We start from the raw sequence: 21,549 nt of genomic DNA, 5'->3' as shown, positions 1-21,549 counted from the left end.
TTCTCCATTTAGCGGGTGAGCTCTTTTGTAAATGGTCTGACCACTGAGTGGTCTTCTTAACATAGGCTGTTCCAGAGGATCAGTATACGCAGACAGTGCATTAATGAAAGAAGACTATTTCTGAAAGTGAATCTTTAGGAGTCTCAACTGAGTTATTCTTATTTTTTTTTAACATTTATTTTGGGGGGGGGGGGGTGAGAAAGGGAGTGGTAGAGAGAGAGAGGGACAGAGGATTCTAAGGGGCTCTGCGCTGACAGCAGACAGCCTGATGGAGGGCTCAAACGCAGGAAAGGTGAGATCATGACCTGCGCTGGAGTTTGATGTTCAACCGACTGAGCCACCCAAGTGCCCCACAACTGAGTTATTCTTGTAAAGAGATCTTGGGGTCACTCCTTTTTCCTATGGGAAAATGCCTCAGATTTAATGAAGGACACAACTTGATACATAAAACTGTACTGAACACAAATTTTCATAACTAATATGTATTTGACATAAAGACTACAATAACTTGAACTTTCAATCTCTCATCTGATTAGTTTTCTTGCCCTTCATTTAATGTGAGCTACAGTTCATCACATATATTTTAGTCATTGAAGTGACCCCTTGAATTTTATCAAGGAAACTGTAACATAGGAAGCTTGAGACTATAAATTATAGTACATTTGATAGGCAAAGCAAAATGTCATAAATAGCATTTTATTAGTTCAGACCAATAGAAATTTTTTATTGTGATTATTCAGGAAGAAGCATACATTTTTTTGTCCTCTGGTTATCTTCTTCAACTATATTGCAAATTAACAGTAATAATCCGATTATTAAGGGATAGTATTCAAAATATGTGAGAAATAACTGTTCTTAAAGTACTGGAGCATTTTTAAATCTTTTATATGAAATGATAGCTTCATTTAAAATCTTCTATGTCTATTGATTTAAAGTATCACAAAGGAGGGCGTCTGGGTGGCTCAGTTGGTTAAGCATATGACTCTTGATTGCGGCTCAGGTCATGATCTCAGAGTTCCTAGGATCAAGCCCTGTGTTGGGCTCCACGTTGGGCATAGAGCCTGCTTAAGATTCCCTCTCTCCCTTACCCTCTCCCTCTGCCACTCCCCTCCCCTCTCTCTCTCTCAAAAAAAGAAAAAAGATCACAAAGGAAATAGACGAAGAGATAATCACTCAGGCTATCAAAGTAATTAATTAATATGTCTTTTCAACATTTTATAATTGAGACTTTTTAGTAATACGTTCTGGTATTCTTTTCTTAATTATTACTAATTAGTACAGATTTACCAAATTTTCAAATGTAAATACTTCAGTACATATGCTATTTTAACCTGAGATAAATTCTTTAAATTGTACTAAATACTCACAGCAACAAACTGGTTATTTTCTAATTTAACGATGTCTCCCACTTTGACATTCATCCATTTTTCATTCTGCAGTCTAAGAACAAAAACAAAATAAATTTTTTAATTAACAAAGAAGAATCAAGGAAATGTATTTACAATGAAACATCATATAACAGAAGATTTTTCTACAATGCAAAATTCAAAGGACCTTATATAACTAAGTCTTTTACCTGAGTGATGTGGGAACTAAAGCCCAGAGAGGTCAAGTGATTTGCTCAAGGATACCCAGTGAGTTGGGGGTATCCCTAGGATTAAACCCAAGATGCCTAACCCTTTGGCTGTGTGCTCCATGGTGTCACCACCCCATGGTGCCAGCTTTGTATACCAGCTATTAACTCTTGCTTGCATTTCCTTGGCCAAAACATGGGCTGGTTGGGCTGGGGGCAGGGGTGAAGAGCGGGTAGCAATAAATTTAGTCTTTAGCATTCTTCTCAGACTCTACATTAATAAATATAGAAATAAAACATTACTGCCATTGTCTCAGAATTCTGTTTAACTGGAGGAAAAAGAAAGTGGTCCAAGGCAATAGCTACAATGCAAGTAAGAGGAAAAGAATAAAAATTTTGGAAAGGGAATGAACAACAATGGGGGATCAAAGCAGCCTTGTGAGACTGAATGAGAAAGAACACCTACCCATCATCCATAAGCCTGTGGCTGAAGAACATGCTTGGTGGCACTTTCATAGCCAGGAGCAATAGCTCATAATTGAGAACCACCTAGCCAAGAGGCTGCACTGCTTTCTTTTAGGCTTATGTATATAATGGAGCCCCTAGTCTACCCTTCACCACGTTCAAAAGGACTTATGATAAAAAGCTATTGAATCTAGTTGGTTTGGCCCCTTGTGACACATTAGGAAGACAGGCCATCTGGAAACAGAACACCTGTGGCAGTATACCATGATGCTAATCACTCCATCTGAAATTCTCTGAAACATAAACCAGCTTTGTTTTCCAAGTTGAAAGCCTTCTCCACACTTCTTTCCCAGCAATCCCCTTTTAAGAGAGAAGGCTGGGATGAGAAGGGCAGGTTCCCCAACAAGTTAAGGTGGGCCGGCTAATTTCCTTGTGTGGTATTTTAAAAAACAACCTAATTTACTTGTTTTATAGGCTGGAAAACAGTTTTAAATATTTATACAACTGTGAAATATGCCTCACACTATCAACCCTGCTGGGTCATTTGGCTTAAACACTCAAAGAGTTTTTCTTTAATACGGATCCAAGTACATGTTGTTCTGGAAAGTTTTCAATTGGAGCATTTTCATCTCTAGCCAGAATTCAATCGTTTTTCCAATACCATACTTTTCTGCACTTTATCTACTTCAAGAACAATGGAGAACACACGAAGTCCTTCTAAATCTCATTTTATTTATTTTTACAGGTATGGATTATGTGCTGATTTATTTCTCCTGGATACTACCTCCTTTGGAGCATGAGTGGCATTTCTCAGGGGACAGTATCTCAGATAAAAGCTTATGTGAATGGACTGAGATGGAGACCACGTCCTTATTTATGGAAAATGCACTGCTACTGAATTGCCCTGAAGTGTCTATTGAAAGTGCATCTGCTTTGAGGGGAAGCTCAGATGATATGAAGTTTCATTTCCAAACTCTTATTCCTCCGTCCTATCTACTAAAGCTCTAGGAAGGACTGTACCCTAACTCTTCCACCCAAATAGATAATCAACCAAAGTAAAAAGGGAGCTCTATAGAATATCTTACACATTTCAAAATGCACCTTTGATAGTTAAGTATGAACAGATAGATAGCAAAAGCCACTATTTAGGAGAACAAACCAAAACCTGAAATTGGTTTTTTTTTTTTTTTAATTCTAACTTGCTTTTCTCAAGTTCAGTATCTTATTACATTTAGTTCTTATATTTATAGAAGTATCTTATATTTAGGTATTAAATATTATAGTATCTTACATTTAGTTAGTTCTCTCTATAGAACTAAAGCAATTAGAAAGAAATTATTATAAGTGTGGTGGTATCTATGGGAATTACTTGAATTAACTGCGACACTTGGAAAAATACTAGAACAAAATCTCTCTAAGAAAAAAATTTGCAGAGGCACCTGGGTGGCTCAGTTGATTGAGCATCTGACTTTGTCTCAGGCCATGATCTCAGTGTTTGTGAGTTCGAGCCCCACATCAGGCTGTGTGCTGACAGCTCAGAGCCTGGAGCCTGCTTCAGATTCTGTGTCTTCCTCTCTCTCTGTCCCAACCCCACACTTCACTCTGTCTCTGAAAAATGAATAAACATTCAAAAATTTTTTTATTAAAGGGCACCTGAGTGGCTCAGTTGGTTGAACGTCCAACTTCAGCTCAGGTCATGGTTTCATAGTTCATGAGTTCGAGGCCCACGTCCAGCTCTGTGCTAATAAACAGCTCAGAACCTGGAGCCTGCTTCAGATTCTGTGTATCTCTCTCTCTCTCTCTCTCTCTCTCTCTCTCTCTCTCTCTCTCTCTCTCTCTCTCCCCCCTCCCCTGCTCATGCTCTGCCTCTCTCAAAAGTAAATGTTAAAAAATTTTTATTAAAAAGTTAAAAAACAAATTTGCAGAACCCCAGAGTATGCAAAGAATCACTGATATGATAAACATGAAACTTTATCAAAACCATATGGAGAAAGATAAAGCAGAGCAAAATATCTTCCCTCATGCCAGGTGCTCATGCCTTTCCCCCCTCACACCTACCTGCACCCCTACCTATATTTTAACCTCTACTTTCTCACACACTAAATAGTTCCAAAAGTAGAAAAACACTCAGATTAAGTATTTACTAATATCTTGCTAAGATCTGACTATTAATCTACCAATGTCATCTGACAGGCAAAGAAAGCAGAAAAAACCTGAACACCACATATGAACCCAGCATCCTTTATCTCACCCAAGTCCTCTTTTTCTCTCTTGCCACCTGTGTGCCCTGTGTGCCCTGTGCCCAAAACATATATCTATCAGTCTCTCTGAGCTCCTCTTCCCAGAAGTCCCCTTTGTTATCCCAGATATCTTCCAACACCTGCTCTACCTTGACCACCTACCTTTCTCTACTTACCCCAATGGAAAGTTCTCCCCTAAAAAGGAGCATTCCAAATATTTTGCTTCCAAAGTCTGTATTTAACAGTATTTGAGACCTTAAAAACTTTCTGGTATGTATATGTGCAAATTCCACAGGACACAGTATCATTTCTGCAGGCCATGGGCTATAGAAAACCTTCACCAGGCAAAAATGCAGGTTGGCACAAAATTTTTCTGAACTTGAAGCAAAATATTGTTGGCAAGGTACATAATCATGGGGGAAATTTCCTTGAAAGAAATATTATCCCAAACTAATTAGCAACCTGGCAAGAAACAGCAAGCAGTGTCCGATGCTTATTTCATCAATAACCCCAACAACAGACACACAGACCTATGTGTCAGATTTGTGGACAGCACCCTTCCAAGAAGACAGCATAATCCTTACCAAGTGAGCTTATGACAGAAAGTCATCGTATGACTTAAAACAGTTAACAGAAAGTAAGTGAAGAATAAAAGGAAGAAGAAGAAAATGGATTATTTTAGGGAGGAGAAGTAATACTCTACAGATCCAATTAGAGTTTTGTGAGAAAAGGGCATGGGATATTAAACAACAGGCTATGTGTGGTATCTTGGTTAAACCCTTTATTTGAATGTATATGTCGAAAAATCTGGTAAGTGTATAGTACAATCAAGGAGGGAGGGGTTTAATATTATTTTTAATATTATTTCCTATTCTGTCTTGGCAGATAATTATAACTACAATTAACTAGGATATCAGAGATATGTTTCAGTGAGCACTCAGGGTCTTAGCTATCCAAACTTACTGAAACTTACAGTATCCAAACTTACTGACCAAATATAAACTGATAAAGACCTGAAAATAAATTTAAATTATCTATATGTTAAATCCCACCATTTTTCTTGTCCTACCTACTACAACCACCACTGATGACACATCAAAGACATACCAACAAGACCAGAGGGGTAGACCGGAAGATTTAATTTAAAGCTCATCTTCAAAATATTTCTAAACTTCTTCTAAGATGTTAACTTGTATAGTGATTGCATTTCGTCATCATCCTGAAACAATGAAAACAGACACTCCCCTGGCTCTCCATGTGTGGTGCAGCTGTTCTTGGGGCTCGTGTTTGGAGCAAGCTTGCATCACAGCTCTGTGAGGGGGACACAGGATGGCCTCATGGGCTGCAAGGAAGATATCTGGGTCCACAGACTTGGCCATTACCTTTGTCAGGGAAAGCCCTTCTGCTCTCATAAAGGAATTAAAATATATGAATATTCTGAGAGCAAGTTAATTCATTTAATTGCACTGAATCCAGAAATTCCAAGATTTTTAAATAAGCTTCCATTTTCCATATCATTACATAATTATCTCACATTTTGAAATGACATAATCTAATTAATGCATCTTTGAATCAGGCTTTTGTAAAATAGATGTGGTAATGGTATAGACTTTACCTTAGTAAACTCACAAGCTGATTGCTAAATATAAGCCAAAATTAAAGAAAAAAATTCCTAAAATTTCAATTCCAAAGTCACCATAAAACATATGAAGTTAAACTGCCACTGAATGGCAACTAGAATTACTTTGAGGAAGGAATTTTTTTTAAATACACCCACTAACTATATACCTATTCTCAGAACATCAGATAATCTGAGCTCTGAGAAAAGATAGTGAGATAGCAACTGTATTTAGTAACTAATAAACTGTTCTGAATCTGCTTCCTCCTAATGTGACATACAGAGCTTCTAGCTAGGCTATGCTGAGAAACTTCTTGAGAAAACACAATTCCAAGAGTGAGATAGTACCTACCATGTTCCCTGTTGTTGAACTAACGGCTCTAGAGGCTAGAAATCAAGCATTTGCTTTGAGCAAAATATCTTAAGCTGACTGCTGAAGCTTAAGGGACATAAGGAGATCTTCAACAGGCTCCTCAATCTTCCTGTCATCTTTTCCATACTTTAATATTTCTGATTGCCCATTAGAGCCCGAAAAGAGAATTTCCTCAAAGCTACAGAAGACATGTTGGGGTACCAGAGAGATAAGATAATTAAGAAGGTCAATATAATTGACCTCCCCTAATTAACCAGTCAATCCACATCAATGATTTTGGTTCCTTCTTTAACCTCAAGCCCACATCAGACCTGTAACACACAAAAACATTCTTCTACCCACACAGACCTTGTTTTATTCACCAGTGTATCCCCAGGACCCAGCATAATGCCTAACTCACAGCAGGAACTCAAGAAATATTTGTTGACTGAGATACCTGGGGGGCTGAGTCAGTTCAACTTTTGATTTCAACTCAAGTCATGATCTCACAGTTGGTAAGATTGAGCCCTGCTTGGGTCTCTGCACTGACAGTAAAGACCCTGCTTAGGATTCTCTCTCTGCCCCTCTCTCTGCCCTTCCCCCACTCATGCACACATGCGCACATGCACAATCCAACCAGGACTGGAAACTGAGTCTATCTAACTACAAAGCCCATGTTCCTAATATATCTATATTTATTATTCTTTTTTACTTCATTTTCAATGATTACTACATCTTGCCTATTTAGAAAGAGGATGGACCCTCAAGAGCTGAAAGGATTTAATCAAGAGCAATAGTATATACCACTGTGTATAAGAACAGCTGATCCCAAAATAGCTTGCGGACATGGGCCCCTGACATAATTTTCACTCTCTTCTCAAGACAAATAAACATTTAAAAAATACAACATTTGCTGAATGATAGCATTTCCCTAAATGTCTAATTAGAATTATAGCAACCAGTATTTATTTAGTGCTTACTGTATTCCAAGGACTGTGCTGATGCCTTCATATACAAGGTTTCCAAATAAAAATAAATGACACCCAACTAAATTTGAATTTCAGATAAACAAGTAATTTTTTCATATAAGTATACCTCCTACAATATTTGGAACATATGTATACTAAAATATTATCATTGTTTATCTGAACTTCAAATTTAACTGGACATCCTGTATTTTAATGTGTTACATCTGGAAACACTACTTGTGTATCTTCTTCCCTCATTTAATCCTGACAACAACCCTATGAGATAGGTACTATTGCTACTCCCATTTTATAGAATACAAAACTGAGGTTTAGAGAAATAGAGACATTTGCCTTATTTTGTAACATCAAAAATTGTAATGCCCACACACTTAGAAGTAGGCATTTCACTTTAAGCAACTGATCATACAGGTGTTCAAAGATGGATGTACAATGATGTTTACTGCAGTATTATGTTATAAACTATCAATGCCCATCAATAAGGATTAGACAGATGTGCCACGGTACATGTATTTAATTATGGTCCATCTACTCAATGGAAGGAATACAATTCAGCCACTGAGAAGACAGGTTGCATGTGTAATATAAAATATCCTCTAAGTTACATTATTAGGTTAAAAATAAGCACGTTCAGGGCACTACATATGCATGGTAAGATTCTAACTGGTTCGAAGCAAGGATATACCTACATAACCTCTATTCTTAAATACATGGAAAATTTCTTAAAAGAAATGCAAGAAATCATTCAGTGATTGCCACTAGAGAAAGAAAATGAAGAGGAAAATTGGAATGAAGGGAGACTTCACTTTATGGTATACTTTTGTGTACAATTTGAATTTTTGGCATTACATAGATTGGTATTTTAAAGGTCAATTGGGGAGGAAAAAATTATAAGAAAACTCTTCCAAGGCCACATGTAAGTGGCAGAGCCAGGACTGGAACCCGAGTCTATCTAACTACAAAGCCCATGTTCCTAATATATCTATATTTATTATTCTTTTTTACCTCATTTTCAATGATTACTACATCTTGCCTATTTAGAAAGAGGATGGACCCTAAAGAGCAGAAGAGAGTTGATCAAGAACAGTAGTACAGGGGTGCCTGGGTGGCTCAGTCGGTTGAGTGTCCGACTTAGGCTCAGGTCATGATCTCATGGTTCGTGGGTTCGAGCCCTGCGTCAGGCTCTGTGCTGACAGCTCATGGCCTGGAGCCTGCTTCAGATTCTGTGTCTCCCTCTCTCTCTCTGCTCCTCCCCTGCTCACACTGCTGTCAGAGCCACAGGAGAGTAAGACATAAAGCTTGGCCCTGATCCTATAACAGACTGGTGAACAGGATCTCATTACATTGAGAAGAAGCCTAATATTTGTATCTTTGGAATCTTTTTATTTTGAAAAATGCAGATGTTTCCCTTCTTTTCCTCTTATTCACACAGTGCTTATGCTGAGGCAGAGCCACACAGGGAGGTCTGAGATCAGCTGCTGAAGAGGCTTGCATACCAATTTGCCCAGGGGGAAGGGTGGGAGGAAGGAGAGATGATAAAAGATATAGTCCTTCAGCATGGATAAATCAGTTCAGTGATTTGCTGAGAAAAAGTAATCAATTTTATAGATGTCCTGCCTAATTTATATAAATCTTTGCAGCTTCTATTGTGCATTATGTGGATGCAGAAACAGACACACAATTTAGCCTTCCTATTCTCAAAAGAAAATAATCAATTCACTAAGTTTCACCTGAACAATAAGCCTACTGAGAGTTGTACAGAAAGTGTATTCTCTTTGATCATTTCCCTAGACTGAAACTTGTCCTGAATCAGCCTCCTAAGATCCTGTCTTCTGTAAATTCTTAGTAGGATTCTATTAACAGATGCCTAAGAGATGATGAGACCACAAGAAAGTCAGAAGAAAACTGTTTCAAGGAAGATGATTACAATCTTCTCTCACATATGAATGCTGAAGGAAATGCCTTAGATTGGCCATGGAGAAAACAGAGCTGTTTAGGTCTAGTCTGATTTCTGGGCAGCAGCTTCAGAAGGAGATCTGTGTGCAAGAAGTTTATAGGCAAGTTCTCTTGGCACTGACACCTGGGAGAGAGTGAGGGAGACAGTTGGGCAGAGGGAGGAGTTGGACTATTGATACAGTCACAACAAAGGTTTAGCCAACTTCATGGGGAGCTCTGGAGCTTCAGAACTGGATCAAGGGGGCCAGATTATACCTTGGCATTGTTCACTCAATGGATGAAGTGTGACTTCAGCAAGAAGGGGTGACCTTGAACAAAACAGTTCTCCTCAGCCAATGGGAATTCCCAGAGGGGTCTGACAGTTCAGAGTTGTATGTATGCAGCACTCCTGATAGCTGGGGAAATGTGCTCTGCAGTCTGGAAGGGGGCTATGGGTGGCACAGCAGAGCAACCCCTACAAACTGAGAGCCCACTTCCCAATTTTACTATTGACATGCTCTTGCAATTAGATTACTTTTCCATTCTAAACTATTTCAATTTCTAACAATTCCAATTTCAATTCTGTAAAGTCAATATGAGCAACTGCCATGAGTCTTTGTGCTCCCTACTCCATCTTATAACTTTTGGAAGAAAAGTCTGTAAAACTTTGGGTTGCCCAATTCACTGCAATGATTAGTAAATGAAGTTGAAAGATAATTTTTTAGTAGTTTGCTATTAAAAAATACTGTACTGATAACCACTTACTACCCAAATATCTTAGAGTGTCTATAGGAAAAAAAAATCACCATTCCTAAAATATTCCTCATATGAAGAACACATTTTGGTGGAAAAAAAAAAACAAAAAAACCAAGCTATTACCTTAGTCTGAGTAGATCAACCATTCTCTTCATCTAAATTGCCACACCTTATTTTGAGAAATCAGAGAATATGCTCTGACCCAGATCAATAGTGAGTAACAGCAACTCTTTTTGAAAACACCCCAAAAAAAGACAGTTCCCAATGGAGGAGAATGACGCCTGAATATCTTGGTTCCAGGATTAAAAGCCTTTATTATGCTTTCCATTGCTATTATTAAAAAAAAAAAAAACAAAAAACAAAAAACTTTAATGTTTATTTATTTAGAGAGAAAGAGAGCATGCACGAGAGCAAAGGAGGGGCAGAGAGGGGGGAAAGAGAGAATCCCAAGCAAGCTCTGTGCTGTCAGCACAGAGACCGATGTGGAACTCAGTCTCACGAACCATGAGATCATGACCTGAGCCGAGATCAAGAGTCACTTAACTGACTGAGCCACCCAGGCACCCCTCACATTGCTATTTTTTTAAAGTTTGTTTATTTTAGAGAGAGTGTATGTAAGCACAGAGAAAGAGCGAGAGAAACCCAAGAAGGCTCTGCACTGTCAGCATGGAGCCTGACACAAGGCTCAAACTCACTAACATGAGATCGTGACCTGAGCTGAAACCAAGAGTCAGATGTTAAACAACTAAGCCACTCAAGTGCCCCCCTCATTGCTATTCTTAATCAATTTTCCTATATAGAGAAAGGTTAAGAAAGAACCAAATGTCTATTAAGCCAGAAAAGAAATATTAGCTGGTTAACATGCCAAGTAATAACACATGCCATACCAATGAGGATAAAGCAGTGGTGTCTCTAGTCTGATTTTATTTGCTCTTGTCAGAGAACCTAGTATTTCTGGAAATAGTAATCCTGATTTTGTGGCACAAAGCACTACTATGGATATTAGTGGAAGATCATGAGTTTATTTACTTACTAGAATTATAGTCACAGTAAGTCCTACACACTTTTTAAGAAAGTTTTTAAGTAGTTAGTAATGTTTATCATTTTGAGTTTCTCAGCAATAGGATGGATGTAGGTAAAATTCTTAATTAGATCACCACTCAGTAGCATGTGAAGTATCATCTCCCTTCATTAATGAATTCAAAACTGCCCCATATCTGCAAAATGAATACTCTGAGTCAGGGGCTGAGTGTCAGAGCTACAAGTGGAACTAGATACAAACCATGGTTATCAAGGAATCTACAGACTAGTGGGAAATATAACTCTAGCCCTTAAATAACACTAGTTAAATTATCTTTGCCTTCTGATACCTGGAGCATGTGGATATTGTTTTAGTCAGGAATGAAGAATACCTGTACTCCAGAACAATGATCTCAGTAGTAGACTGTTTGCCATACAGCTGTCATCAAAGCCCAGCAAGAAAACTGATAGACCAGAGAAATTGTCTAATAAAGTATATATCAACTTTCATTCCTCAAGATATTCCCCGATTTGTCCCCTTATATAGTGAGCTCATCAGAAAACTATATGCCTGTACTGTATTATTCTAGTCCCTCTAGACTTGACTTTTCATGACTTAACATCATGCCAACAGATTTCAGTCGGGATTTACTCATGGTCATGAGTAAAATATCTCTACTTTTTGAGGATTCAACCATTATGTCATTCATATTCCTGTCAAGATCAGGATAAATTTTATTGCTCCCAATTACTAGAATACTTCTTTTCACTAGGTCATCAGTTTTGTACCCCAGACCATTAGGAAGAGAGACAAATTCAAGGTAATGTTTCAAATTCATGAATGACAAATCCTAATGAATTGTTGAAACAAACACTTGGGCACTTTATAGTAAAGACTGTATCCTTTGAAGATGACATTCTTAAAAGGGAGAATCATGACCTCCTATTTATGAAAGGAACAATTTAACACAGTACAAAGTCTGTGTCATTAGAATCAGAACACATGGATAACTGATCCCATTCACAATTGCACCAAGAAACATAAAATACCTAGGAATAAATCTAACCAAAGATGTAAAAGATCTGTATGCTTAAAATTATAGAAAGCTTATGAAGGAAATTGAAGAAGATATAAAGAAATGGAAAGACATTCCATGCTCATGGATTGGAAGAATAAATATTGTCAAAATGTCAATACTACCCAAAGCTATCTACACATTCAATGCAATCCCAATCAAAATTGCACCAGCATTCTTCTCGAAACTAGAACAAGCAATCCTAAAATTCATATGGAACCACAAAAGGCCCCGAATAGCCAAAGGAATTTTGAAGAAGAAGACCAAAGCAGGAGGCATCACAATCCCAGACTTTAGCCTCTACTACAAAGCTGTCATCATCAAGACAGCATGGTATTGGCACAAAAACAGGCACATAGACCAATGGAGTAGAATAGAAACCCCAGAACTAGACCCACAAACGTATGGCCAACTCATCTTTGACAAAGCAGGAAAGAACACCCAATGGAAAAAAGACAGTCTCTTTAACAAATGGTGCTGGGAGAACTGGACAGCAACATGCAGAAGGTTGAAACTAGACCACTTTCTCACACCATTCACAAAAATAAACTCAAAATGGATAAAGGACCTGAATGTGAGACAGGAAACCAACAAAACCCTAGAGGAGAAAGCAGGAAAAGACCTCTCTGACCTCAGTCGTATCAATTTCTTACTCGACACATCCCCAAAGGCAAGGGAATTAAAAGCAAAAATGAACTACTGGGACCTTATGAAGATAAAAAGCTTCTGCACAGCAAAGGAAACAACCAACAAAACTAAAAGGCAACCAACGGAATGGGAAAAGATATTTGCAAATGACATATCGGACAAAGGGCTAGTATCCAAAATCTATAAAGAGCTCACCAAACTCCACACCCGAAAAACAAATAACCCAGTGAAGAAATGGGCAGAAAACATGAATAGGCACTTTTCTAAAGAAGACAACCAGATGGCCAACAGGCACATGAAAAGATGCTCAACGTCGCTCCTCATCAGGGAAATACAAATCAAAACCACACTCAGATATCACCTCACGCCAGTCAGAGTGGCCAAAATGAACAAATCAGGAGACTATAGATGCTGGAGAGGATGTGGAGAAACGGGAACCCTCTTGCACTGTTGGTGGGAATGCAAATTGGTTCAGCCACTCTGGAAAACAGTGTGGAGGTTCCTCAAAAAATTAAAAATAGACCTACCCTATGACCCAGCAATAGCACTGCTAGGAATTTACCCAAGGGATACAGGAGTACTGATGCATAGGGGCACTTGTACCCCAATGTTTATAGCAGCACTCTCAACAATAGCCAAATTATGGAAAGGGCCTAAATGTCCATCAACTGATGAATGGATAAAGAAATTGTGGTTTATATACACAATGGAGCACTACGTGGCAATGAGAAAGAATGAAATATGGCCCTTTGTAGCAACATGGATGGAACTGGAGAGTGTTACGCTAAGTGAAATAAGCCATACAGAGAAAGACAGATACCATATGGTTTCACTCTTATATGGATTCTGAGAAACTTAACAGAAACCCATGGGGGAGGGGAAGGAAAAAAAAAAAGAGGTTAGGGTGGGAGAGAGCCAAAGCATAAGAGACTCTTAAAAACTGAGAACAAACTGAGGGTTGATGGGGGGTGGGAGGGAGGGGAGGGTGGGTGATGGGTATTGAGGAGGGCACCATTTGGGATGAGCACTGGGTGTTGTATGGAAACCAATTTGACAATAAATTTCATACATTGAAAAAAAAAAAGAATCAGAAGACATGGACTTGGGTCCAAGTTCCCCACGCATCAGCCATGTGACTTGGCCAAGAGGTTGACCAAAATTCCAATTCCCCACTATGATCTACATTAATTAGTTCAGCCAACCCTCAGAATGCCTCTTATTCCTAAGACTAAGGTCTTTAAAACAGGATAAACTCATCTGACATTTCAACACCTATCAAGATATCTATGAATGTCATGTAAGACACATTTATGAAAGCATTTTGTAAACTATAAAATTATATATAAAGTACTGTGACTACTTTTTATTATTATGAAGTATCTCCTTATAAGGATGGTACAATCTGATTTTTACTTCAAGTCTTCAAAAGAGCAATCTATATTCAATACCTCCACTTTGTGACTGCCCATGCTTTCTCCAATTAGGATTCTGTCTCCATCCCTCCAACTTCAGCCTCTCTTCATACTGCTAAATCCAAGGATCAGTTCTCAGCCTTACTTTACTCAGCATTAGCTACACCCTCCAGCTTCAAACACTTTATTTGTTTTAAATCCAGAGCACCACATTTCCTTGATTGTGCTCTTACTTCTTCAGACATTTTTTCTCAAATCTTCACCCAGCCTTTTCCACCCTTATTACATTTTCAATTCTTAAAGCATCCCAGAACTTCTCCCTTTACTATCTAGTGTCTGGACTCTCACCCTAAGTGGCCAGATGACTTTCACATAGATTTTCAGACCTCTCCACTAAGTTTCAACTACCCATTCTATACCTCTTCAGAATGACTAAAATCTCAATAGGATTCTAGTCTCCCAGTCCAGTCAAAAAACAAAACATTATCACAATAGCATGTTCCTTCCCAGTCTTCCTCATCCTGGAACCTCAGCCAAGAACCATGGACTTCTGATTTCTCTCTTCACACACACCCAAAATGGCAGCACTTTATTGGCTCTACCCTCAAAATACACTTCAACCTTTGTTTTTTTTTTTTTAATATGAAATTTATTGTCAAATTGGTTTCCAACCTTTGGATATTAGATGATATTAAGAGAGTATCATGGCTAAATATATTTTAGGCCCTATCTTTTCAAGACAAATGCTGAAGTATTTACTGGTAATGTGATATGACATAACAGGATTTGCTTTTAAAATATCCCAGAAAATAAAAAGTGAGAATGGATACAAAAATAGAAGAAAGTTGGTAACTGCAGCTGATTAATACATAGATAATAATTCATTATACTGTTCTATTTTCATGTGTTTGAAAATCCCTAAGATTTATTTCTATTTTTTATATCCTGCATTGCTACCACCACGTCTGTGGTATCATTTCACCTGGACAACAGTAAGAAACTCCTAATTTGTTATCCTAATTTTGTTCTTGCCCCTTTCTGCAGTCCACTGTCCACACAGCAGCCAGGAAAATCTTTTTGTCATTCCATGCTATTCTCCTGCCTAAAACCCTCCAATAGTTTCTCATTACATTGAGTATAAGATTACAATTTCCCAACATGACATCCAAGAATTGGCTCTTGCAAACCCCTCAGAACTTACGTTTATCGCAAAACTTTAGCCACGGTATATATCTTAATATCAAGTTCATTTCACTTTGAAGCTTTTATATTTGTTCCTTTTACCAAAGATTTTGGCATGGCTTTCTCACTCTCAAATCTCATCTACCCAAGAGGTCTTCTCAGGCCACCTTATTTGAAATCACTTCCTCATTTTTAATCTCTATTATATTATCCTTTTTATTTTCTTTGTTACAACTACCTGAAATCTTATTATTTGCTTATATTTTATCATTTGTCTTCTCCACTTATAGTAGGCCCCTTAGGGCAGGGATTTTTCTGTCCTGCTCATTTCTGTATCCCCAATATTTAGGACAGTGCTGGCTCCATATATATTTATTGAATGAATACTTGAATGGACTAGCTTTTTACATGGCCATTCATGCTGCATACTTAGCATATGTAGCTCTGGGGCTGAAGTGAGTAATAGTTCCAGATGGCTACACCTGTTGGGGAGGCCCTAAGAAAGTAGCCCTAGCAGAGGTAACTGCAAGATATAGAAAGAGGGCAAGGAAAGGATGAATCATTTCAGGCAAACGATAACAGCTTAGAGAATAATAGCCTTATTCATTTTCCTCAAAATGTTAACTTTCGACTTGTATTTCAGATGGCTATACAGCAAGATGTGCATCCCAAAGGGATGCCAACTTTTTTCACATCTTTGAATTTCCAATTCCTTATCATTATCTATGTCATGAATGTATGTTGCTGGTTGGAAGAATAAATGGATCTCTGACTTTAACAAATACTGAGCAGCTACTATACATCAGGCAGTGGGCATAAACACTGTGTAGTTCCTGGTCTGAAGAGGCTCACAGCCAATGGGAAGCCTAAAGTGAACTAAGTATTAAAATTCTTGGTTAACTCTAGCCTGTTGGAGAACAAAAGGAATACTCATTGCCTACCTGCCTGACATGGATACTGGAGAGATTTCCAGAAATGATTAACACAGGAGCTAAACCCCGTTGAATTAAAAAAAAAAAGAAGAGGAGAAGAGAAAAAGCAAAATGCAGATTTAAGAAAGGCAAGTAGTTTTGTGTGATTATAGGCAATGGTAGAGAGGCAAATTGGAAAAAAAAACATGATGGCAATAGGTGCTTTCATGGTAAGAAATGGGTAGGAGAGTTACTAAGGAGTTTTTAACAAGAATATCTTTTCAAAGATAACAAATACTTGGAGACTAAAGAACATCCTACTAAAGAATGAATGGGCTAATCAAGAAATTAAAGAGGAAATTAAAAAGTATATGGAAGCCAATGAAAATGACAACACCACAGCCCAAAAACTCTGGGATGCAGCAAAGGCAGTCATAACAGGAAAGTATATAATAACTCAGGCCTTCCTAAAGAAGGAAGAAAGGTCTCAGATACACAACCTAACTTTACACCTTAAAGATCTGGAAAGAGAACAACAAGTAAAAACCAAACCCATCAGAAGACAGGAAATAATGAAGATTAGAGCAGAAATCAATGCTAACAAAACAAAAAAAACAAAAACAAAAACAAAAAAAAACAACAACAACAAATCAGTGAAACCAGAAGCTAGTTCTTTCAAAGAATTAGCAAAATTGATAAATCACTAGCCAGTTTGATCAAAAACAAAAAGTAAAGGACCTAAATAAATAAAATCAAGAATGAAAGAGGAGAGATCCCAACCAACACAGCAGAAATACAAACAATAATAAGAGAATATTATGAGCAATTATATGCCAATAAAACGGGCAATCTGGAAAAAATGGACAAATTCCTAGAAACATATGAACAAACAAAACTGAAACAGGAAGAAATAGAAAATTTGAACACACCCATAACCAGTAAGGAAATTGAATTATTAATCAAAAAACGAGAGTCCAGGGCCAGACAGCTTTCCAGGGGAATTCTAACAAACATTTAAGGAAGAGTTACACCTATTCTCTTGAAGCTGTTCCAAAAAACTTGAAATGGAAGGAAAACTTCCAAACTCTTTCTATGAAGCCAGCATTACCTCGATTCCAAAACCAGAGATCCCACTAAAAAGGAGAACTATAGACCAATTTCCCTGATGAACATGGACGCAAAAATCCTCAACAAGGTATTAGCCAACCAGATCCAACAATACATTAAAAAAAATATTCACCACGACCAAGTGAGATTTATACCTGGGATGCAGGGCTGGTTCAATATCCATAAAACAATCAATGTGATTCATCACATCAATAAAAGACAAGAACCACATGATCCTTTCAACAGATGCAGAGAAAGCATTTGACAAAATACAGCATCCTTTCTTGATAAAAAAAAAAAAACCCTCAACAAAGTAGGGATAAATAGAACGTACATCAACATCATGAGGCCATATATGAAAGGCCTACAGCTAATATCATCCTCAATGGAGAAAAATTGAGAGCCTTTCCCCTACAGTCAGGAACAAGACAAGAATGTGCAATCTCACAATTACTCTTTAACAAAGTATTGGAAATCTTAGCCTCGGCAAGCAGACAACACAAAGAAATAAAATGCATCCAAATCAGCCAGGAGGAGGTCAAACTTTTACTCTTCGCAGAAGACATGATACTCTATATGGAAAACCCAAAAGATTCCACCAAAAAATGGCTAGAACTGGTCCATGAATTCAGCAAAGTCGCAGGATATAAAATCAATGCATAGAAATCGGCTGCATTCCTATACACCAATAATGAAACAGAAAGAGAAATCAAGGAATCGATCCCATTTACAACTGCACCAAAAGCCATAAAATACCTAGGAATAAATAAATAAATGTGTACACACATGTACACACACACACACACAACGCACACACACATACATATACATACAATGGAGTATTACTCAGCAATCAAAAAGAATAAAACCTTGCCATTTGCAACTACGTGGATGCAACTAGAGTTTATTATGCTAAGTGAAATTAGCCAGTAGAGAAAGACAAATACCATACGACTTCACTCATATGGAGAATTTAAGATACAAAACAAATGAACATAAGCGAAGGGAAGCAAAAATAATATAAAAACAAGGAAGGGGACAAAACATAAGAGACTCTTAAATACAAACTGAGGGTTGCTGGAGTGGCTGTGGTGGTGGGATAAGCTCAATGGGTTAGCGGCATTAGGGAGGACACTTTTTGGGATGACCACTGGGTGTTGTATGGAAACCAATTTGACAATATATTTAAAAATAAATAAATATTTAAAAAAATAAACTATATTCTCAAACAGAAAACACAAAATAATACTATATACCAAAAATAGGCAATAAATATAAATAGGTAAGTCACTGAAAGGAAAAATACAGTTACTAAATATTAAAAAAATAATCACCTTCCGTAGAAACCAATGAATTTTTAAAACAGCAAGATACCTGTTTATTCTTATCCAGTTGGCCTAGATTTTCTAAAAAATAATACTCAAAGTTGCAATGATATTGTGGAAAAAACACTCATTTGTTCAAATGGAGGATAAATGGGCTCAAATTTCCTTGAAAGTAATTTAACAATATGCATTAAGCATCTTTTTAAAAAGGCAATGTATTTCCCTAGAAATATAGACTAAAGAAATAGAGATGCATATGAAATGTATGTTCAAAGATGTTTCTCTGAGTTATTAAAACAAGAAAATTAGAAACTAACAACAGGGGAATAATCAATGCATCTATTATTCAGCTATTAAAAATGTTTTTTAAAAAAACTTTTAATGCCATATAGGAGTGTCATGCCAATAAGAATAGAATACAAATTGTATATGTTGCATGGGTTTTTGTATATGTGCATATTTGCAAACACCAAACAAATACAACAGTAAGGGATAATACTTTTCTCTAAAAAATAGAAATTTTTACTATTTTAGATTTCTTACATTTTTTAATGTTTATTTTTGAGAGAGAGAGAGAGAGAGAGAGATGGAGTGCAAATCGGGGAAGGGGCAGAGACAGAGTGGAAGACACAGAATCCGAAGTAGGCTCCAGGCTCTGAGCTGTCAGCACACAGCCCAAAGCAGGGCTCAAACTCATGAACCACGAGATCATGACCTGAGCTCAAGTCAGACACTTAACCGACTAAGCCACCCAGTCACCCTAGATTCTATACATTTTTAATTAATTTTAGTTAAATACTCAGCTTTTCAAAGGAAGTTTCCTCTGACCCCTAGACTAGGCTAAGTACCTGTCTTCAGTACTTCCATGGCAGTCCATAACACCCCCATCATCATACATATCATATTGAAACCATTCACTTATTTATGTCCCTCCTCCACAAATTGTGAATCCATACAACAAGCAATGGCATGTTAATTATCTTTGGTACATTGAAGGTACTCAGTATTTGGGGAACTAAGGCAAACCTATGCATTCTTCTTTGGTTCACAACAGCCATGTGTCTGGCTTTAAGAGTACCAGAATAATAATTCAGCTGCCTTCAACAAGATTGTTGAGCCCCATAAGTGTTTCCAATTCAAGCCATTAGGTTTTGAGCATAAACAGAACTGCAACACTCTTCCCTGCCCCAATCTGACACATGAGCTAGAGCTCCCAAATGAATCCACTATTTCTGGACCCTGAAGGCCTAAGGTAAATTTGGCTTTTGGTGAAGGCCCTTACACATCCACTACCCCATGCTCTATGGACCATAATTTTTTAAGTCCCTGGAACAGCTGAGAGCTTTGGGTTGAGGATTGATGTACCAAATGGTGTCTCCACTTCTCACATTTTAGAGGTAAGGGAAGATGAGAAGGTCCTTCTAATACAAGCCCTTTATTTCTCTATACCATCACATAAGTACCAAAGTCTCTAGAATTTTGATTCCTGCATACAGCTAGATGATGCCTTTTCGCCTGGAGCAGACTCCAGCGTATTCCATTGTGTACTCCAATGCACTCAGGATAAAGTTTTTCTCCTTCAGAGCAACGACAGGCTGGCCTCACTCCCTGCCAAGTCCTCTATGCTTCCCAGCTATCAAGAGATTTCAGGCCTTATGTTTTTATTTGTTATCTGCAAAAACTTATTTAAATATGTGTGTAAGCAGTCTTCTCTCTTCTGAACTTCTTTCCTAATCATAAGAGCCACTGCCGGGAATTATATTTTGACTTGGTTAATTGGGAGATCTCATGTCAGAGATGGTGACCAATAATCAGGTACCATTTAAATAAAACTTACATTAGTTCATCATTTTCAGTACCAGATTTGACACTGAACATCAGCAAATCTGCATGACAATTCTAAGCATGTGTGCTGTGGTCCTCTGCACATTTATTTGTATAAACCCTGCTATAATTTCTAGAAGACATCTAATATTCTAAAATGTCCTCTACTTAAAAGGGCCTATATTGAATATTGTTTTCCTATCACTTTGTATCCCAACTTCATTGTTCTTTCTTCTTTACCCCTAGAGAAAGAATGATAAAGAGATACAGAGAAAAGATTAAATTTGGAATACAGAGGGGATAAAAAGGAGAATCTAAAGAGATTTGCCAATTCCAAATGAAAGGGTGTCTAGGTAACCTACACATAAGAAAGATTGACAACATCTCTGTGCTTTGGCACCCCCAAGAAATGAGGACAAAGGCAAAAAAAAAAAAAAGGAAGAAAAAAGTCTTGCAGAACTACTTTATATAATGAAGGATGAGGTGAAGAAGAGAGAGAAAGCCCAACAAACAGAACATATGATAGGCAATATTTCTCAAAGTGGGAGGTGATGTCACCTGATGGGGAGCAAATAAAGGAAGCATGACCCTTTTCTTATTTATTCTTTTTTTTTGCCCTCGCTAGAAAATTAAATTTTTAAAAATTAAAAAAAAAATTAACCTGGGGCGCCTGGGTGGCGCAGTCGGTTAAGCGTCCGACTTCAGCCAGGTCACGATCTCGCGGTCCGTGAGTTCGAGCCCCGCGTCAGGCTCTGGGCTGATGGCTCAGAGCCTGGAGCCTGTTTCCGATTCTGTGTCTCCCTCTCTCTCTGCCCCTCCCCCGTTCATGCTCTGTCTCTCTCTGTCCCAAAAATAAATAAACGTTGAAAAAAAAAATTAAAAAAAAAAAATTAACCTATTTCTATCCCCCAAGTTTTATAAGGAAATATTAAGTGAAATAACACAATTTCCATTAAAATTATATACCTGACAACTTAACTTATGGTACATTGTTATGACCTCAAAATCTACTTCTAATAAAGCAAGTGTTGGCAGAGCTGAGTCCCCAAGGGGCTTAAATCTGGCTGGTCCAGCCCCAGCTGATAAAGACAGTCAACAGACTGTATGATAGAGGTCAGT

The 21,549-nt window shown here is 37.7% G+C and overlaps 1 protein-coding gene across 1 annotated transcript in view; it reads right to left on the bottom strand.

The window, feature by feature from the left end:
- The window catches only part of ATP8B4 (ATPase phospholipid transporting 8B4 (putative)), a 240,012-nt gene that overhangs the window by 164,122 nt on the left and 54,341 nt on the right, over positions 1-21,549 (bottom strand). Inside the window, exon 5 of the mRNA XM_030318217.1 lies at positions 1,368-1,440. Coding sequence (XP_030174077.1) covers positions 1,368-1,440 — 73 coding nt within the window. The remainder of the gene's footprint in view (positions 1-1,367; positions 1,441-21,549) is intronic.

This window comes from Lynx canadensis, chromosome B3 (genome assembly GCF_007474595.2).
Source record: "Lynx canadensis isolate LIC74 chromosome B3, mLynCan4.pri.v2, whole genome shotgun sequence".
NCBI lineage: Eukaryota > Metazoa > Chordata > Mammalia > Carnivora > Felidae > Lynx > Lynx canadensis.
Note: the sequence above shows the minus strand (reverse complement) of the source record. Positions and strands in the feature narration are given on the sequence as shown.